Consider the following 20,276-nt stretch of genomic DNA (forward strand, 5'->3'; position numbering starts at 1 on the left):
ACGGGGGATTTACATCTTAGGAGGGAAAAGGAGGGAGAGTGTGAGGGACGAGGGATTTACATCTTAGGAGGGGTGAGGAGGGAGAGTGTGAGGGACGAGGGATTTACAGCTTAGGAGGGAAAAGGAGGGAGAGTGTGAGGGACGAGGGATTTACATCTTAGGAGGGGTGTGGAGGGAGAGTGTGAGGGACGAGGGATTTACATCTTAGGAGGGGCGAGGAGGGAGAGTGTGTGGGATGAGGGATTTACAGGTTAGGAGGGGCGAGGAGGGAGAGTGTGAGGGACGAGGGATTTACATCTTAGGAGGGGTGTGGAGGGAGAGTGTGAGGGACGAGGGATTTACATCTTAGGAGGGGCGAGGAGGGAGAGTGTGAGGGACGAGGGATTTACATCTTAGGAGGGGTGAGGAGGGAGAGTGTGTGGGACGAGGGATTTACAGGTTAGGAGGGGCGAGGAGGGAGAGTGTGAGGGACGAGGGATTTACATCTTAGGAGGGGTGTGGAGGGAGAGTGTGAGGGACGAGGGATTTACATCTTAGGAGGGGTGAGGAGGGAGAGTGTGTGGGACGAGGGATTTACATCTTAGGAGGGGCGAGGAGGGATAGTGTGAGGGATGAGGGATTTACATCTTAGGAGGGGTGAGGAGGGAGAGTGTGAGGGATGAGGGATTTACATCTTAGGAGGGGTGAGGAGGGAGAGTGTGTGGGACGAGGGATTTACAGGTTAGGAGGGGCGAGGAGGGAGAGTGTGAGGGACGAGGGATTTATATCTTAGGAGGGGTGTGGAGGGAGAGTGTGAGGGACGAGAGATTTACATCTTAGGAGGGGCGAGGAGGGATAGTGTGAGGGACGAGGGATTTACATCTTAGGAGGGGCGAGGAGGGAGAGTGTGTGGGACGAGGGATTTACATCTTAGGAGGGGTGAGGAGGGAGAGTGTGAGGGACGAGGGATTTACATCTTAGGAGGGGCGAGGAGGGAGAGTGTGTGGGACGAGGGATTTACATCTTAGGAGGGGTGAGGAGGGAGAGTGTGTGGGACGAGGGATTTACAGGTTAGGAGGGGCGAGGAGGGAGAGTGTGAGGGACGAGGGATTTATATCTTAGGAGGGGTGTGGAGGGAGAGTGTGAGGGACGAGGGATTTACAGCTTAGGAGGCGTGAGGAGGGAGAGTGTGTGGGACGAGGGATTTACATCTTAGGAGGGGCGAGGAGGGAGAGTGTGAGGGACGAGGGATTTACATCTTCGGAGGGGCGAGGAGGGAGAGTGTGTGGGACGAGGGATTTACATCTTAGGAGGGGCGAGGAGGGAGAGTGTGTGGGACGAGGGATTTACATCTTAGGAGGGGCGAGGAGGGAGAGTGTGAGGGACGAGGGATTTACATCTTAGGAGGGGCGAGGAGGGAGAGTGTGAGGGACGAGGGATTTACATCTTCGGAGGGGCGAGGAGGGAGAGTGTGAGGGACGAGGGATTTACATCTTCGGAGGGGCGAGGAGGGAGAGTGTGTGGGACGAGGGATTTACATCTTAGGAGGGGCGAGGAGGGAGAGTGTGAGGGACGAGGGATTTACATCTTCGGAGGGGCGAGGAGGGAGAGTGTGAGGGACGAGGGATTTACATCTTCGGAGGGGCGAGGAGGGAGAGTGTGAGGGACGAGGGATTTACATCTTCGGAGGGGCGAGGAGGGAGAGTGTGTGGGACGAGGGATTTACATCTTCGGAGGGGCGAGGAGGGAGAGTGTGTGGGACGAGGGATTTACAGCTTAGGAGGGGCGAGGAGGGAGAGTGTGTGGGACGGGGGATTTACAACTTTGGAGGCGTGAGGAGGGAGAGTGTGAGGGACGAGGGATTTACATCTTAGGAGGGGCGAGGAGGGAGAGTGTGTGGGACGGGGGATTTACAGCTTAGGAGGGGTGAGGTGGGAGAGTGTGTGGGACGAGGGATTTACAACTTTGGTGGGGCGAGGAGGGAGAGTGTGAGGGACGAGGGATTTACATCTTAGGAGGGGCGAGGAGGGAGAGTGTGTGGGACGAGGGATTTACATCTTAGGAGGGGCGAGGAGGGATAGTGTGTGGGACGAGGGATTTACAACTTAGGAGGGGCGAGGAGGGAGAGTGTGTGGGACGAGGGTTTTACATCTTTGGAGGGGCAAGGAGGGAGAGTGTGAGGGACGAGGGATTTACATCTTAGGAGGGGAGAGGAGGGAGAGTGTGAGGGACGAGGGATTTACAACTTAGGAGGGGCGTGGAGGGAGAGTGTGTGGGACGAGGGATTTACAGCTTTGGAGGGGCAAGGAGGGAGAGTGTGAGGGACGGGGGATTTACAACTTAGGAGGGGCGAGGAGCGAGAGTGTGAGGGACGAGGGATTTACAGCTTAGGAGGGGCGAGGAGGGAGAGTGTGTGGGACGAGGGATTTACAGCTTAGGAGGGGTGAGGAGGGAGTTTGTTTGTCTGTAAATTTTTCCAGTTTATTTTCCCTCGTTCTATTCTCATCCCCTGAAAATCATCTTTTTTCCAATTTATTACTTTGGTCTTTGCCTTACTTTTGTCCTTCTCGAACTTCATCTTCAACCTTATTATGTTGTGATCGCTATTGCCTAGATGTTCCCCTACGCTTCCTTCTCTTATCTGGTTTATTTCCCATTGGTCGATCCAGCAGTGCTTCCTGTCTCGTTCGGCTTTTTACATACTGGGTAAGAAAGGAGTCCTGGACACATTGTAAAAACTCCATTCCCTCTACCCCTTTCCCTACCTCTTCTCCCGAGTTTATTTGGGGATAGTTAAAATCTCCCCTGATTATTATTCTATGTCCTTTACTCATTTCACATATTTCTTCCTCCACCTCCTTTCCACTATTCGGTGGTCTGTCGTATACCTCGATTAGCGTGATCGATCCCTTCTCATCTTTTATTTCAATCCATATGGATTCTCCGTCTGTCCTTCTATTAGTTATTCTCCTGCCAATATGTTATCTTTAATTAGAACAGCTACTCCACCCCCTTCCTCCTTCCCTATCCTTTCTGATTATGTTATAACCTGCAATATTTAGTTGCCGATCCTGTCCTTTCTGTAGCCATGTTTCAGTTATTCCTACTACATCTGGTTCCTCACTATGGATTATTACCTCCAGTTGCCCCGTTTTATTTTGGGCGCTGTTTACATTGCTGTCCAGGCAGATTAAATCATCTTTAACAGTTGTTTCTTTTACCTTATTTTTAACAGTTCTTTTAACTTCTGTTTTATAACTGTATTTATTCCTCTCATCCTTACTCTGGTCCGACCTTTACACTCATCTCCTGTTTCTTCTATCTTTAAGCTTTTGGTATTGTTACTACATCTCTCCACCCATCTCGCTAGTTTAAAGCCCTCTCCACCACCCTATCTATCCTCTCTGCTCAGACTCTGCTCCCATTCCAGCCCAGGTAGAGCCAGTCCCACCGGTACAGCTCCTTCCTGCCCCAGTACTGGTTCCACTATCCCATGAAATGAAACCCTTCCTTCCCATACCACTCTTTCAGCCACACATTCACCTTTCTGATCTGTCCATCCCCGATGCCAATTAGCACGAGGCTTCGGGTCGTAATTGCGAGATTACCACCCATGAGGTCCTGCTTTTTAATTTAGTCCCTAGTTTCTGATACTCCCTTCGCAGGATCTCCTCCTTGTTCCTCCTCATGTCATTGCTGCCGACATGGATCACAATAACTGGATCCTCCCCCCTCCCTTTCCAAATTCCTCTCCAGTTGCTCCTTGCACCAGGTAGGCAACACATCCTCCTGGATTCTTGATTGCGACTGCTGAGGGCACTATCTATCCCCCTGAATATAGAATCCCCTATGACTACAATCTTTCTATTCTGAACCTCCCCCCCTTGGACTGCCTCATGCTCCATGGTTCTATGGTTAGCATTCTGGGCATCCTCCGCTTTATCCTTATCCACAAAGATATCAAGTACCTCATACCTGTTGGATAGGACCAGTGTCTGTGGGACCTCCTTCTCTACCCCCCTCTCCCTTATGTGTCGGACTCCAGCTCAAAGACTCTGAGCTGGAATGTCTCAAGCCAAAGACATTTACTGCAAATATGGCAATCCGGGACAGTCTCGCTGTCCACAAATTCCCACATATTACAGTCCCGACACACAGCCTATACTGCCATTTCTAGTTTTTATTTATCTAATCAGTAGCTTATTTCTAAGACTAAAAGAATCACTTGAGATCTAGCTTATATTTAGTAGTTGGATTTAGCTTGATTTCAAATTAGTAGTTACTTAGTCTTTGTTTTAATTTTATGTGTTTTTAAGGTTTAAAAGTTTTTAAAAGTTGATAGATTAGTTTATAATCCCTTGGTTTAAAATCACTCAGCACCTCCTTCCCCCTCTGCACCTCATTCCCACACTCACCAGTTGAAAGTCCTCACTCTGTTAGCAATTCACAGTGTTGGACGTTCACTTTCTGTCTTTACCAACCTCTGTGCTCAAGCTCCAAGGAAAATAACTAATTGGTGAGGAATTCAGTTTATTAATTGAATTATTATAACGTTCTCGGTTCCCATTAGTTTCTCCTATCTGGAGTTGTCTTTGACTTTTGATATCATGATGTCATGTGAAAACATGCTGATGGTCACATTATCAGGGGTGAGAGAGAGGTTTATGAATTGCAATGGGAATTTGGATTTTAAGGGTTTGATCAATCTAAATACTGAGCTCTGAACTGTATCGTGTTAGAGTCCCCAGTCACAATCGCCCAGTGTGTGGTTTTAAGTAGCACTTAATAAATCTTTGAATCTTGACCTTAAGGTTTCAAGAGCCTCATTGATTTTGAGGAATAGATAAAACATTTAATCATTAATAAATGCAGCCTCCAACATCTCCAGCTGAGCTAACCTGCTTTAACTATTCTCACATCCTCTGGGTCTTTTATGTCTTTTATTTCTCTACTTTCTCCCATCGTCCCTCCTTTTGTCCTTTGTTGATAACCTCTGTCATTTAGCCACCTCCTGTTCTCCACCCAATCTCTTTACAGTTTGTTGTTTTCCTATCGTTGTGTATGTTCTCTCTCCCCACATTCCACCACCCTGTAAGATATCCATCTGCAATATATCCCAGCTCTGCTGATGGGCTCTCCCTGACCTGTCACCTTTTTCTGCTTCATTTACAGACGCTCCCTGACCCATCTGCATTTCTCATCCCCTTTTGTCATTTAATCACTCCTGCCCTCCACCCTATCACAGACCTCCCCTTTTGTTCTTCCCTCCCCTCCCCTCTTTCCCTGGCCCTGCACTTGCTTAAAAACTTTAACTCCTTAACATCTTCCAGTTCTGACGAAAGGTCGTCGGCCTGAAACGTTCACTCTGTTTCTTTCTCCACAGATGCTGCCTCACTTGCTAAGCTTCTCCTGTTTTTATATCAATAGAGTCAGGGATTGTCCCCTGAGATTGGAAGGTAACTCACGTTGTTCCCATTTTCAAAGAAGGGGACAAATCAGAGCCAGGGAATGACAGGCCCATCAGTGTGACATCGATCAGAGGGAAGATGCTTGAAGGGATCCTAAGAGATGCTGTTTATGATCTCGGGGAAAGAGAAGGGGCCATTAGAGATACTCAACACGGCTTCTGGGAAAGAAGGTCGTGTCTCACAAACTTGCTTGAGTTTTTTGAAGAAGTTACTGGGTTAATGGATGAGGGTAATCCGGTTCACATTGTCTATCTCAGGGGTCAAACTCATTTTCTATGGTGAGCCTGATTCGATATCCTGGCACTTGGCCTGGGCTACATTCAGCACAAGTTATTAAACTAGAAATAGATGAAGATGAACTATATTGGTGCTTACTTATATTTAGATTTTATTTATTGCTACTGCTGCTCCCGATACCTGGCACCTCTTAGCTTGAACTATTGCACCAACATTTGGAGTAAATGACTGGGCTGAGGCCTGTCTTGGATAAAAACATGAGGAGAACTTGTCATTACAGAACTGTGTGCCCCAAACACTAACCCTGGAAGTGAATTCCACAGACTCAAAACTCCCTGTGCAAAGAAGTTTCTCTTGATCACTGTTCTAAGAGTCGGGGTTAAGGGAAGCTACTCAGACTGGCAAAAGGTGGGAAGTGGTGTTCCACAGGGATCGGTGCTGGGACCACTCTTGCTCACAATTTACATAAACGATTTGGACTTGGGAATAGGAAGTACAACTTCAAAATTTATGGACGACATAAATTGGGGGGTATAGTTAATACTGATGAAGACTGCAACAAAATGCAAGAAGACATTAATAAACTTGCAGAATGGGCGTGTAATTGGCAAATGAATTTCAATATAGGTGTGAGGTGGTGCATTTTGGTGGGAAGAATAAGGAGGCCACACATTGCTTGGATAATAAGAGTCTAAATGGGATGGAGGAGCAGAGGGATCTGGGGGTACAGATACACAAATCACTAAAAGTAGAGACAGAGGTTAATAAGGCCATAAAAAAGCAAAGGGTTCATTTCTAGAGAAATAAAATTGAAAAGCAGAGAAGTTATGTTAATCTTGTATAGAACCACACTTGCACAGTTCTGTTCTCCATATTATATAAAGGATGGATAGGGTGCAAAATCAATTCAAAAGAATGTCACAATGTAAGTGGTCCCTGGATTTGGTGTCTCAGTGTAAGTGGTCCCTGGATTTGGTGTCTCAGTGTAAGTGGTCCCTGGATTTGGTGTCTCAGTGTAAGTGGTCCCTGGATTTGGTGTCTTTAATGTAAGTGGTCCCTGGATTTGGTGTCTTTAATGTAAGTGGTCCCTGGATTTGGTGTCTTTAATGTAAGTGGTTCCTGGATTTGGTGTCTTTAATGTAAGTGGTTCCTGGATTTGGTGTCTTTAATGTAAGTGGTTCCTGGATTTGGTGTCTTTAATGTAAGGGGTCCCTGGATTTGGTGTCTTTAATGTAAGTGGTTCCTGGATTTGGTATCTTAATGTAAGGGGTCCCTGGATTTGGTGTCTTTAATGTAAGGGGTCCCTGGATTTGGTGTCTTTAATGTAAGTGCTCCCTGGATTTGGTGTCTTTAATGTAAGGGGTCCCTGGATTTGGTGTCTTTAATGTAAGTGGTTCCTGGATTTGGTATCTTAATGTAAGGGGTCCCTGGATTTGGTGTCTTTAATGTAAGGGGTCCCTGGATTTGGTGTCTTTAATGTAAGTGCTCCCTGGATTTGGTGTCTTTAATGTAAGTGCTCCCTGGATTTGGTGTCTTTAATGTAAGGGGTCCCTGGATTTGGTGTCTTTAATGTAAGTGGTTCCTGGATTTGGTATCTTAATGTAAGGGGTCCCTGGATTTGGTGTCTTTAATGTAAGGGGTCCCTGGATTTGGTGTCTTTAATGTAAGTGCTCCCTGGATTTGGTGTCTTTAATGTAAGGGGTCCCTGGATTTGGTGTCTTTAATGTAAGTGGTTCCTGGATTTGGTGTCTTTAATGTAAGGGGTCCCTGGATTTGGTGTCTTTAATGTAAGTGGTTCCTGGATTTGGTGTCTTTAATGTAAATGGTTCCTGGATTTGGTGTCTTTAATGTAAGTGGTTCCTGGATTTGGTATCTTAATGTAAGTGGTTCCTGGATTTGGTATCTTAATGTAAGGGGTCCCGTGTGTTTTGAGGCATCGCGAGTGGCATTTTTCACCCCTTTCCAACTTTAAAAGAAAACTTGTTGCTTATTAAATCCACGAATTAGCTCTCGGGTAGGACACAGAAAAAAATGAGACTTCGTAAGTTTCTCCGAGAATGACAGGCCTGAACTCGATGAGAGAACATTTAGCAAATAAACCAGACTGGGCGGGGCGGGCCTGAGATACGCGGTTGCAGGAAAAGTGGCGGCCAGTTTACTTCTCCCCCTGGCGGAGGGCCCGGGCACTCGGGATTTTGCATAATTTATCCATTTATTTTATTTATTGCCCCTCCGGCCCCAATCTCGATGGGATGATTAAAAAAAAAACATTTTTTTTCACCATTTCGGGCTTTCAATGACGGTGCATTTACCCAGAAGCCCCCGCGCGGCAGAATGCGCCCTATCAATCACTACAGGAGCCTAGTGCGCAGGCGCCGGACAGCGCTGTGCTCTGAGCATGCGCAGTGTGAGTGGTGGCGACAGGCTGAGGCGGAACGCGCGGGTCGGAGGCCGGTAGGAGAAGGAGGGAGCTGGGGAGGAATTAGACCTGCGGGTGGGCAGAGAAGCTTCATAAACGCCTGGTGTCGGCCGAAGGCCCCGAACAAGAGCCCGCAGGTCCCGTGTTTGCACCTCGGTGACAGACCCGGGTGCGGGGCGTAACTGGCCGCCATCTTGCTAGAGGAAGTTAGCGCGGGGTGACGGCGCATGCGTGAACATCTTGGAACAACAACCGAGTGGGCGGGGCTTCAGGGTCCCAGTGACCGGGAACAAAGAGTGGGCGGGGCTTCAGGGTCCCAGTGACCGGGAACAAAGAGTGGGCGGGGCTTCAGGGTCCCAGTGACCGGGAACAAAGAGTGGGCGGGGCTTCAGGGTCCCAGTGACCGGGAACAAAGAGTGGGCGGGGCTTCAGGGTCCCAGTGACCGGGAACAAAGAGTGGGCGGGGCTTCAGGGTCCCAGTGACAGGGAACAAAGAGTGGGCGGGGCTTCAGGGTCCCAGTGACCGGGAACAAAGAGTGGGCGGGGCTTCAGGGTCCCAGTGACGGGGAACAAAGAGTGGGCGGGGCTTCAGGGTCCCAGTGACGGGGAACAAAGAGTGGGCGGGGCTTCAGGGTCCCAGTGACCGGGAACAAAGAGTGGGCGGGGCTTCAGGGTCCCAGTGACCGGGAACAAAGAGTGGGCGGGGCTTCAGGGTCCCAGTGACCGGGAACAAAGAGTGGGCGGGGCTTCAGGGTCCCAGTGACAGTGAACAAAGAGTGGGCGGGGCTTCAGGGTCCCTGTGACCGGGAACAAAGAGTGGGCGGGGCTTCAGTGTCCCAGTGACCGGGAACAAAGAGTGGGCGGGGCTTCAGGGTCCCAGTGACCGGGAACAAAGAGTGGGCGGGGCTTCAGGGTCCCAGTGACCGGGAACAAAGAGTGGGCGGGGCTTCAGGGTCCCAGTGACCGGGAACAAAGAGTGGGCGGGGCTTCAGGGTCCCAGTGACAGTGAACAAAGAGTGGGCGGGGCTTCAGGGTCCCAGTGACCGGGAACAAAGAGTGGGCGGGGCTTCAGGGTCCCAGTGACCGGGAACAAAGAGTGGGCGGGGCTTCAGGGTCCCAGTGACAGGGAACAAAGAGTGGGCGGGGCTTCAGGGTCCCAGTGACCGGGAACAAAGAGTGGGCGGGGCTTCAGGGTCCCAGTGACGGGGAACAAAGAGTGGGCGGGGCTTCAGGGTCCCAGTGACGGGGAACAAAGAGTGGGCGGGGCTTCAGGGTCCCAGTGACGGGGAACAAAGAGTGGGCGGGGCTTCAGGGTCCCAGTGACCGGGAACAAAGAGTGGGCGGGGCTTCAGGGTCCCAGTGACCGGGAACAAAGAGTGGGCGGGGCTTCAGGGTCCCAGTGACCGGGAACAAAGAGTGGGCGGGGCTTCAGGGTCCCAGTGACCGGGAACAAAGAGTGGGCGGGGCTTCAGGGTCCCAGTGACCAGGAACAAAGAGTGGGCGGGGCTTCAGGGTCCCAGTGATCGTGAACAAAGAGTGGGCGGGGCTTCAGGGTCCCAGTGACCGGGAACAAAGAGTGGGCGGGGCTTCAGGGTCCCAGTGACCGGGAACAAAGAGTGGGCGGGGCTTCAGGGTCCCAGTGACCGGGAACAAAGAGTGGGCGGGGCTTCAGGGTCCCAGTGACCGGGAACAAAGAGTGGGCGGGGCTTCAGGGTCCCAGTGACCGGGAACAAAGAGTGGGCGGGGCTTCAGGGTCCCAGTGACCGGGAACAAAGAGTGGGCGGGGCTTCAGGGTCCCAGTGACCGGGAACAAAGAGTGGGCGGGGCTTCAGGGTCCCAGTGACCAGGAACAAAGAGTGGGCGGGGCTTCAGGGTCCCAGTGACCGGGAACAAAGAGTGGGCGGGGCTTCAGGGTCCCAGTGACCAGGAACAAAGAGTGGGCGGGGCTTCAGGGTCCCATTGACAGTGAACAAAGAGTGGGCGGGGCTTCAGGGTCCCAGTGACCGGGAACAAAGAGTGGGCGGGGCTTCAGGGTCCCAGTGACCGGGAACAAAGAGTGGGCGGGGCTTCAGGGTCCCAGTGACTGGGAACAAAGAGTGGGCGGGGCTTCAGGGTCCCAGTGACAGTGAACAAAGAGTGGGCGGGGCTTCAGGGTCCCAGTGACCGGGAACAAAGAGTGGGCGGGGCTTCAGGGTCCCAGTGACTGTGAACAAAGAGTGGGCGGGGCTTCAGGGTCCCAGTGACAGTGAACAAAGAGTGGGCGGGGCTTCAGGGTCCCAGTGACCGGGAACAAAGAGTGGGCGGGGCTTCAGGGTCCCAGTGACCAGGAACAAAGAGTGGGCGGGGCTTCAGGGTCCCAGTGACCAGGAACAAAGAGTGGGCGGGGCTTCAGGGTCCCAGTGACCGGGAACAAAGAGTGGGCGGGGCTTCAGGGTCCCAGTGACCGGGAACAAAGCGTGGGCGGGGCTTCAGGGTCCCATTGACAGTGAACAAAGAGTGGGCGGGGCTTCAGGGTCCCAGTGACCGGGAACAAAGAGTGGGCGGGGCTTCAGGGTCCCAGTGACCGGGAACAAAGAGTGGGCGGGGCTTCAGGGTCCCAGTGACCAGGAACAAAGAGTGGGCGGGGCTTCAGGGTCCCAGTGACCGGGAACAAAGAGTGGGCGGGGCTTCAGGGTCCCAGTGACTGTGAACAAAGAGTGGGCGGGGCTTCAGGGTCCCAGTGACAGTGAACAAAGAGTGGGCGGGGCTTCAGGGTCCCAGTGACCGGGAACAAAGAGTGGGCGGGGCTTCAGGGTCCCAGTGACCAGGAACAAAGAGTGGGCGGGGCTTCAGGGTCCCATTGACAGTGAACAAAGAGTGGGCGGGGCTTCAGGGTCCCAGTGAGCGGGAACAAAGAGTGGGCGGGGCTTCAGGGTCCCAGTGACCAGGAACAAAGAGTGGGCGGGGCTTCAGGGTCCCAGTGACCGGGAACAAAGAGTGGGCGGGGCTTCAGGGTCCCAGTGACCGGGAACAAAGCGTGGGCGGGGCTTCAGGGTCCCAGTGACCGGGAACAAAGAGTGGGCGGGGCTTCAGGGTCCCTGTGACCGGGAACAAAGAGTGGGCGGGGCTTCAGTGTCCCAGTGACCGGGAACAAAGAGTGGGCGGGGCTTCAGGGTCCCAGTGACCGGGAACAAAGAGTGGGCGGGGCTTCAGGGTCCCAGTGACTGTGAACAAAGAGTGGGCGGGGCTTCAGGGTCCCAGTGACAGTGAACAAAGAGTGGGCGGGGCTTCAGGGTCCCAGTGACCGGGAACAAAGAGTGGGCGAGGCTTCAGGGTCCCAGTGACTGTGAACAGTGGGCGGGGCTTCAGGGTCCCAGTGACCAGGAACAAAGAGTGGGCGGGGCTTCAGGGTCCCAGTGACCAGGAACAAAGAGTGGGCGGGGCTTCAGGGTCCCATTGACAGTGAACAAAGAGTGGGCGGGGCTTCAGGGTCCCAGTGAGCGGGAACAAAGAGTGGGCGGGGCTTCAGGGTCCCAGTGACCAGGAACAAAGAGTGGGCGGGGCTTCAGGGTCCCAGTGACTGGGAACAAAGAGTGGGCGGGGCTTCAGGGTCCCAGTGACCGGGAACAAAGAGTGGGCGGGGCTTCAGGGTCCCAGTGACCGGGAACAAAGAGTGGGCGGGGCTTCAGGGTTCCAGTGACTGTGAACAAAGAGTGGGCGGGGCTTCAGGGTCCCAGTGACAGTGAACAAAGAGTGGGCGGGGCTTCAGGGTCCCAGTGACCGGGAACAAAGAGTGGGCGGGGCTTCAGGGTCCCAGTGACCGGGAACAAAGAGTGGGCGGGGCTTCAGGGTCCCAGTGACCAGGAACAAAGAGTGGGCGGGGCTTCAGGGTCCCATTGACAGTGAACAAAGAGTGGGCGGGGCTTCAGGGTCCCAGTGACCGGGAACAAAGAGTGAGCGGGGCTTCAGGGTCCCAGTGACCAGGAACAAAGAGTGGGCGGGGCTTCAGGGTCCCAGTGACCGGGAACAAAGTGGGCGGGGCTTCAGGGTCCCAGTGACTGTGAACAAAGAGTGGGCGGGGCTTCAGGGTCCCAGTGACAGTGAACAAAGAGTGGGCGGGGCTTCAGGGTCCCAGTGACCGGGAACAAAGAGTGGGCGGGGCTTCAGGGTCCCAGTGACCGGGAACAAAGAGTGGGCGGGGCTTCAGGGTCCCAGTGACTGTGAACAAAGAGTGGGCGGGGCTTCAGGGTCCCAGTGACAGTGAACAAAGAGTGGGCGGGGCTTCAGGGTCCCAGTGACCGGGAACAAAGAGTGGGCGGGGCTTCAGGGTCCCAGTGACCAGGAACAAAGAGTGGGCGGGGCTTCAGGGTCCCATTGACAGTGAACAAAGAGTGGGCGGGGCTTCAGGGTCCCAGTGACCGGGAACAAAGAGTGGGCGGGGCTTCAGGGTCCCAGTGACCAGGAACAAAGAGTGGGCGGGGCTTCAGGGTCCCAGTGACCGGGAACAAAGTGGGCGGGGCTTCAGGGTCCCAGTGACAGTGAACAAAGAGTGGGCGGGGCTTCAGGGTCCCAGTGACAGTGAACAAAGAGTGGGCGGGGCTTCAGGGTCCCAGTGACTGTGAACAAAGAGTGGGCGGGGCTTCAGGGTCCCAGTGACCGGGAACAAAGAGTGGGCGGGGCTTCAGGGTCCCAGTGACCGGGAACAAAGAGTGGGCGGGGCTTCAGGGTCCCAGTGACCAGGAACAAAGAGTGGGCGGGGCTTCAGGGTCCCAGTGACCGGGAACAAAGTGGGCGGGGCTTCAGGGTCCCAGTGACTGTGAACGAAGAGTGGGCGGGGCTTCAGGGTCCCAGTGACCGGGAACGAAGAGTGGGCGGGGCTTCAGGGTCCCAGTGACCGGGAACAAAGAGTGGGCGGGGCTTCAGGGTCCCAGTGACCGGGAACAAAGAGTGGGCGGGGCTTCAGGGTCCCAGTGACCGGGAACAAAGTGGGCGGGGCTTCAGGGTCCCAGTGACCGGGAACAAAGAGTGGGCGGGGCTTCAGGGTCCCAGTGACTGGGAACAAAGAGTGGGCGGGGCTCCAGGGTCCCAGTGACCGGGAACAAAGAGTGGGCGGGGCTTCAGGGTCCCAGTGACCGGGAACAAAGAGTGGGCGGGGCTTCAGGGTCCCAGTGACTGTGAACAAAGAGTGGGCGGGGCTTCAGGGTCCCAGTGACCAGGAACAAAGAGTGGGCGGGGCTTCAGGGTCCCAGTGACTGTGAACAAAGAGTGGGCGGGGCTTCAGGGTCCCAGTGACAGAACAAAGAGTGGGCGGGGCTTCAGGGTCCCAGTGACTGTGAACAAAGAGTGGGCGGGGCTTCAGGGTCCCAGTGACTGTGAACAAAGAGTGGGCGGGGCTTCAGGGTCCCAGTGACCGGGAACAAAGAGTGGGCGGGGCTTCAGGGTCCCAGTGACTGTGAACAAAGAGTGGGCGGGGCTTCAGGGTCCCAGTGACTGTGAACAAAGAGTGGGCGGGGCTTCAGGGTCCCAGTGACTGGGAACAAAGAGTGGGCGGGGCTCCAGGGTCCCAGTGACCGGGAACAAAGAGTGGGCGGGGCTTCAGGGTCCCAGTGACCGGGAACAAAGAGTGGGCGGGGCTTCAGGGTCCCAGTAACTGGGAACAAAGAGTGGGCGGGGCTCCAGGGTCCCAGTGACCGGGAACAAAGAGTGGGCGGGGCTCCAGGGTCCCAGTGACCGGGAACAAAGAGTGGGCGGGGTTTCAGGGTCCCAGTGACCGGGAACAAAGAGTGGGCGGGGCTTCAGGGTCCCAGTGACCAGGAACAAAGAGTGGGCGGGGTTTCAGGGTCCCAGTGACCGGGAACAAAGAGTGGGCGGGGTTTCAGGGTCCCAGTGACCGGGAACAAAGAGTGGGTGGGGCTTCAGGGTCCCAGTGACTGGGAACAAAGAGTGGGCGGGGCTCCAGGGTCCCAGTGACCGGGACCATAAGATTATAAGAGATAGGAGCAGGAGTAGGCCATTCGGCCCCTCGAGCCTGCTCCGCCATTTAATGAGATCATGGCTGATCTGATTTTTACCTCAACTCCACTTTCCCGCCCTTTCCCCATATCCTTTGACTCCCTTGCTGATCAAAAATTTGTCTAACTCAGCCTTGAATGTGTTCAATGACTCAGCCTCCACAGCATTTTGGGGTAAAGAATTCCAAAGATTCACGACCCTCTGGGAGAAGAAATTCCTCCTCATTTCCGTCTTAAACGGGCGACCCCTTATTCTGAGACTATGCCCCCTAGTTTTAGATTCCCCCATGAGGGGTAACATCCTCTCAGCATCTACACTATCGAGTCCCCTCAGAATCTTGAGAGAAAATCATTGCTTCATTTATTTTATTCTCACTCTGCCCACAGTGGGTGTGGAACTGAACCAGAGGAGAGGGAGGGAGAAAATTGGGAGTGGAGGGAAGAAATATTGGAGATGGTGGGATGGATTTGGATTTCAGCACAGGAAGGAGGGAGAGTGTGTGGGACGGGGATTTACAGCTTTGAGGGAGCAAGAGAGGAAAGAATGTTCCACAGACACAAGAATTGTCTGTTCTGAATTTCTATCCTGTATTTACAGTGATGACTTTTGTAAACTCCTTTTCCAGGGTATTAGAAGGGGAGGATTTGCAGACGAGAAACTCAAACCAAACATCATGTTAAGATCTGACAGAGTCACTCGATTCATCAGGACCTGAATATCATCGGCCTTTGAATGTGGAAGGAGAAATGTTTGTCTGTTCTGTCTGTGGGAGAAGATTTCAAACATCAGTGTGAGTGGAAAATCACCGAGACACACACACCCGAGTCAGAGTGTTCCAGTGCACTGACTGTGGAAAGAGCTTTAACCAGTTGCACAGCCTGAAAAAACATCACACCATTCACAGCGGGGAGAAACCGTCCACGTGTTCTGTGTGTGGACGAGGCTTCAACTGATCGTCCAACCTGGAGAGAGACAAGGACACCCGGACCACGGAGAAACCGTGGAAATGTGGGGACTGTGGGAAGGGATTCAATTACCCGTCTGAGCTGGAAATTCATCATCGCACTCACACTGGGGAGAGGCCGTTCACCTGCCCCGTGTGTGGGAAGGGATTCACTGTTTCATCCCACCTGCTGACACACCAGCGAGTTCACACTGGGGAGAGACCGTTCTCCTGCTCCGTGTGTGGGAAGGAATTCACTCAGTCATCCAGCCTCCTGACACACCAGCGAGTTCACACTGGGGAGAGGCCGTTCTCCTGCCCCGTGTGTGGGAAGAGCTTCACTCAGGTATCCACCCTGCTGACACACCAGCGAGTTCACACCGATGAGAGACCATTTAAATGCTCTGACTGTGCGAAGAGGTTTAAAAGCACAAACGAACTGCTGACACACCAACGCACACACGCTGGGGAGAGGCCGTTCACCTGCTCCGTGTGTGGGAAGGGATTCACTCAGTCATCCAGCCTCCTGACACACCAGCGAGCTCACACTGGGGAGAGGCCGTTCACCTGCTCCGTGTGTGGGAAGGGATTCACTCAGTTATCCAACCTTCTGTCACACCAGCGAGTTCACTCTGACATGCGACCTTTTAAATGTTCTGACTGTGAGAAGGGCTTTAAAAGCAGAAATGACTTGGTGAAACACCAACGCACTCACACTGGGGAGAGGCCGTTCACCTGCTCCGTGTGTGGGAAGGGATTCACTCAGTCACCCACCCTGTTGACACACCAGCGAGTTCACACTGGGGAGAGGCCGTTCACCTGCACTCAGTGTGGGAAGGGATTCGCTCGGTCGTCCCACCTGCTGACACACCAGCGAGTTCACTCTGTCATGAGACCTTTTAAATGCTCTGACTGTGAGAAGAGATTTAAAAGCAGAAATGATCTACTAAAACACCAACGTACTCACACTGGGGAGAGGCCGTTCACCTGTACTGAGTGTAAGAAGGGATTCACTCGGTCATCCAACCTACTGAGACACCAGCGAGTTCACATGTGACAGCAGGGGTTGGATTCAGCTGTTATTGTGGGATGCATCCTGGGAAGTAAGGGTGGAAATTGCGGAGGTACTGGCCATAATCGTCCAATCATCCTTAGATACGGGGGTGGTACCAGAGGACTGGAGAATTGCAAATGTTACACCCTTGTTCAAAAAAGGGTGTAAGGATAAACCCAGCAACTACAGGCCAGTCAGTTTAACCTCGGTGGTGGGGAAACTTTTAGAAATAATAATCTGGGACAGAATTAACAGTCACTTGGACGAGTGTGGATTGATTACGGAAAGCCAGCACGGATTTGTTAAAGGCAAATCGTGTTTAACCAACCTGATAGAGTTTTTTGATGAGGTAACAGAGAGGGTCGATGAGGGCAATGCAGTTGATGTGGTGTATATGGACTTTCAAAAGGCATTTGATAAAGTACTGCATGGTAGGCTTGTCATCAAGATTGTGGCCCATGGAATAAAGGGGGCAGTAGCAACATGGATACAGAATTGACTAAATGACAGGAAACAGAGAGTAGTGGTGAACGGTTGTTTCTCGGACTGGAGGGAGGTGTACAGTGGTGTTCCCCAGGGGTCGGTACTAGGAGCACTGCTTTTCTTGATATATATTAATGACTTGGACTTGGGTGTTCAGGGCACAATTTCAAAATTTGCAGATGACACGAAACTTGGAAATGTAGTGAACAGAGAGGAGGATAGTGATAGACTTCAAGAGGACATAGACAGGCTGGTGGAATGGGCGGACATGTGGCAGATGAAATTTAACGCAGAAAAATGCGAAGTGATACATTTCGGTAGGAAGATCGAGGAGAGGCAATATAAACTAGAGGATACAACTCTAAAAGGGATGCAGGAACGGAGAGATCCGGGGGTATATGTGCACAAATCGTTGAAGGTGGCAGGGCAGGTTGAGAAAGTGGTTAAAAAAGCATACGGGATCTTGGGCTTTATAAATAGAGGCATAGAGTACAAAAGCAAGGAAGTCATGATGAACCTTTATAAAACACTGGTTCGGCCACAACTGGAGTATTGTGTCCAGTTCTGGGCACCGCACTTTAGGAAGGATGTGAAGGCCTTAGAGAGAGTGCAGAAGAGATTTACTAGAATGATTCCAGGAATGAGGGACTTTAATTACGTGGATAGACTGGAGAAGCTGGGGTTGTTCTCCTTGGAACAGGGAAGGTTAAGTGGAGATTTGATCGAGGTATTCAAAATCATGAAGGGTCCAGACAGAGTAGATAGAGAGAAACTGTTCCCATTGGTGGAAGGGTCAAGAACCAGAGGACATAGATTTAAAATGATTGGCAAAAGAACCAAAGGTGACATGAGGAAAAACTTTTTACACAGCGAGAGGTTAGGATCTGGAATGCACTGCCCGAGGGTGTGATGGAGGCAGATTCAATCATGGCCTTCAAAAGGGAACTGGATAAGTACTTGAAAGGAAAAAAATTGCAGGGCTACGGGGATAGGGCGGGGGGAGTGGGACTAGCTGGATTGCTCTTGCAGAGAGCTGGCCCAGACTCGATGGGCCCAATGGCCTCCTTCTGTGCTGCAACCTTTCTATGATTCTATTGTTGCTGTTAATCACATCCAGGACTGAACCACGTTCATTCTGACAGTTGGGGTTTGTTCCTGCTGATGTTAATAACCCCGATAACTGGGCTGGAGTTTAATATTCTGGATATCTGTTAAATAAATCAGATTTGTTTCAAACATCTTGTTGTAGATTTTGGTCTTTCCCACCTGAGTGTTTAGCATCACCTGACTGGAGCTCAGAAAGGACAATCTGGGGGGAGGATCGTCCGGTGTGAACAGAACTTCAGCCTGGACACAGTCCTTCAGGGCCACACTGAGAGGGGCAAACGGCACTTTGGTCTTTCTCGTCTCTCTTCACTGACAGCAAAGTCACCGTCAGGGTTAATCTTGAGGCGTGTAAGGAATGTGTCCCAGCCGCTCTCTTTCATGGTCCAGAGTTACTAGGCACGGAACAGAAGGCTCCTTTACAATAGTGTTTAGAGTCAAGAAGGACAACAGTAATGTGCTGTCAAATCAGAGAACTGATCTGTTCCTGACTGGAAGTGAAACGACAGGTTTAAGTCTCCAGTCTAGTATCATAGTAGGTGAAGCACAGGAGGAGGCCGTTCAGCCCATCGTGCCTGTGCCGGCTCTTTGAAAGAACTGTCCAATTACTCCCATTCCCCCGCTCTTTCCTCATATCCCAGTAATTTCTTTCCCTTCAAGTATTTGTCCAATTCCCTTTTGAAAGTTCCTACTGAATCTGCTTCCACCGCCCTTTCAGGCAGCGCATTCCAGATCATAACAACTCGCTGCATAAAAAAATGTTCCCTCATGTCGCCTCTGGCTCCTTTGCCGATCACCTTAAATCTGTGTCCTCTGGTTACCGACCCTTCTGCCACAGGAAACAGTTTCTGCTCATTTACTCTGTCAAAACCATTCATGATTTTGAACACCTCTATCAAATTTCCCCTAAACTTTCTCTATTCTAAGGAGAACAATCCCAGCTTCTCCAGTCTCTCCACATAACTGAAGTCCCTCATCCCTGGTACCATTCTAGTAAATCTCTTCTGCACCCTCTCTAACCCTTGACATCCTTCCTAAAATGTGGTGCCCAGAATTGAACACAATACTCCAGCTGAGGCCCAACCAGTGTTTTATAAAGGTTTGGCATAACTTCCTGGCTTTTGTACTCCATGCCTTTATTTTTAAAGCCCAGGATCCCCTGAATGAAGTAGCCTGCTCCCTCCCGACTTCATTGTACCCTTCTATTTCCTTCTCCCTCATGTGTTTATCGAGCTTCCCCTTAAATTGTATCTCTGCTATTTGCCTCAACTGCTCCTTGTGGTAGCGAGTTCCACATTCTTACCACTCTTTGGGTAAAGACATTTCTCCTGAATTTCCTATTGGATTTATTAGCGACTGTCGATAGCCCTATCTGCAAGATGGGGGAGGGATCGGGGGACGATAACGTAAGTCTGGAGAAAAAAGAAATAGGAAATGAGAGTAACGGTCAGACCAAGGTAAGGAATAAGGGTAATATAAACAATCAGGGAACAAATACAGTTTCAGAACGTAAGAACAAAATGACTGTTCAAAATAAAGGGACGGAAACAATTACTAAAAACAAATTAAAATTGCCTGGACAGCAATGTTCACAGCACATGTCCTGCATCATCGGTGACATCACAATGACCAATGGCAACACGGCCACCCCGTGTCATCGGTGACATCACAATGACCAATGGCAACACGGCCACCCCGTGTCATCGGTGACATCACAATGACCAATGGCAACACGGCCACCTGCATCATCGATGACATCACAATGACCAATGGCAACAGGTCCACCTGCATCATCGATGACATCGCAATGACTATTGGCAATACGGCCACCCTGCGTCATCGATGACATCACAACGACTATTGGAAACACAGCCACCTGCATCATCGATGACATCACAATGACCAATGGCAACAGGTCCACCTGCATCATCGATGACATCGCAATGACTATTGGCAACACGGCCACACCGCGTCATCGGTGACATCACAACGACTATTGGCAACAAGGCTACCCCGCGTCATCGGTGACATCACAATGACTATTGGAAACACAGCCACCTGCATCATCGATGACATCACAACGACTATTGGCAACACGGCCACCCCGTGTCATCGGTGACATCACAATGACCAATGGCAACACGGCCACCCCGTGTCATCGGTGACATCACAATGACCAATGGCAACACGACCACCTGCATCATCGATGACATCACAATGACTATTGGAAGCACAGCTACCTGCATCATCGATGACATCACAATGACTATTGGCAACACGGCCACCCCGCGTCATCGGTGACATCACAACGACTATTGACACTGCACGATTCAGGGTTATTGGTTATTAGGGGTTAGTGGTTAGGGCTGGTAGTTAGGACTGGGTTAGTGGTTAGGGCTGGTAGTTAGGACTGGGTTAGTGGTTAGGGCTGGTAGTTAGGACTGGGTTAGTGGTTAGGGCTGGTAGTTAGGACTGGGTTAGTGGTTAGGGCTGGTAGTTAGGACTGGGTTAGTGGTTAGGGCTGGTAGTGTCGAAACTTAACACTATACCAATGCACTAACACACTCAGACCAGTATCACAAAGGGAAAAGTTTTACT

General features: G+C 52.0%; 1 protein-coding gene across 1 annotated transcript in view; it reads left to right on the forward strand.

Moving 5' to 3' along the window:
* Positions 1-17,810, forward strand: part of LOC137336014 (zinc finger protein 850-like) — a 60,267-nt gene extending 42,457 nt beyond the window's left edge. The window contains exons 3-4 of the mRNA XM_068001518.1: positions 4,550-4,628; positions 15,057-17,810. Of these exons, the coding sequence (XP_067857619.1) occupies positions 4,550-4,628; positions 15,057-16,094 (1,117 nt within the window). The 3' untranslated portion in view covers positions 16,095-17,810. The remainder of the gene's footprint in view (positions 1-4,549; positions 4,629-15,056) is intronic.
* Positions 17,811-20,276: the final 2,466 nt, after the last annotated feature.

The sequence above is a fragment of the Heptranchias perlo genome, chromosome 20 (genome assembly GCF_035084215.1).
Source record: "Heptranchias perlo isolate sHepPer1 chromosome 20, sHepPer1.hap1, whole genome shotgun sequence".
NCBI lineage: Eukaryota > Metazoa > Chordata > Chondrichthyes > Hexanchiformes > Hexanchidae > Heptranchias > Heptranchias perlo.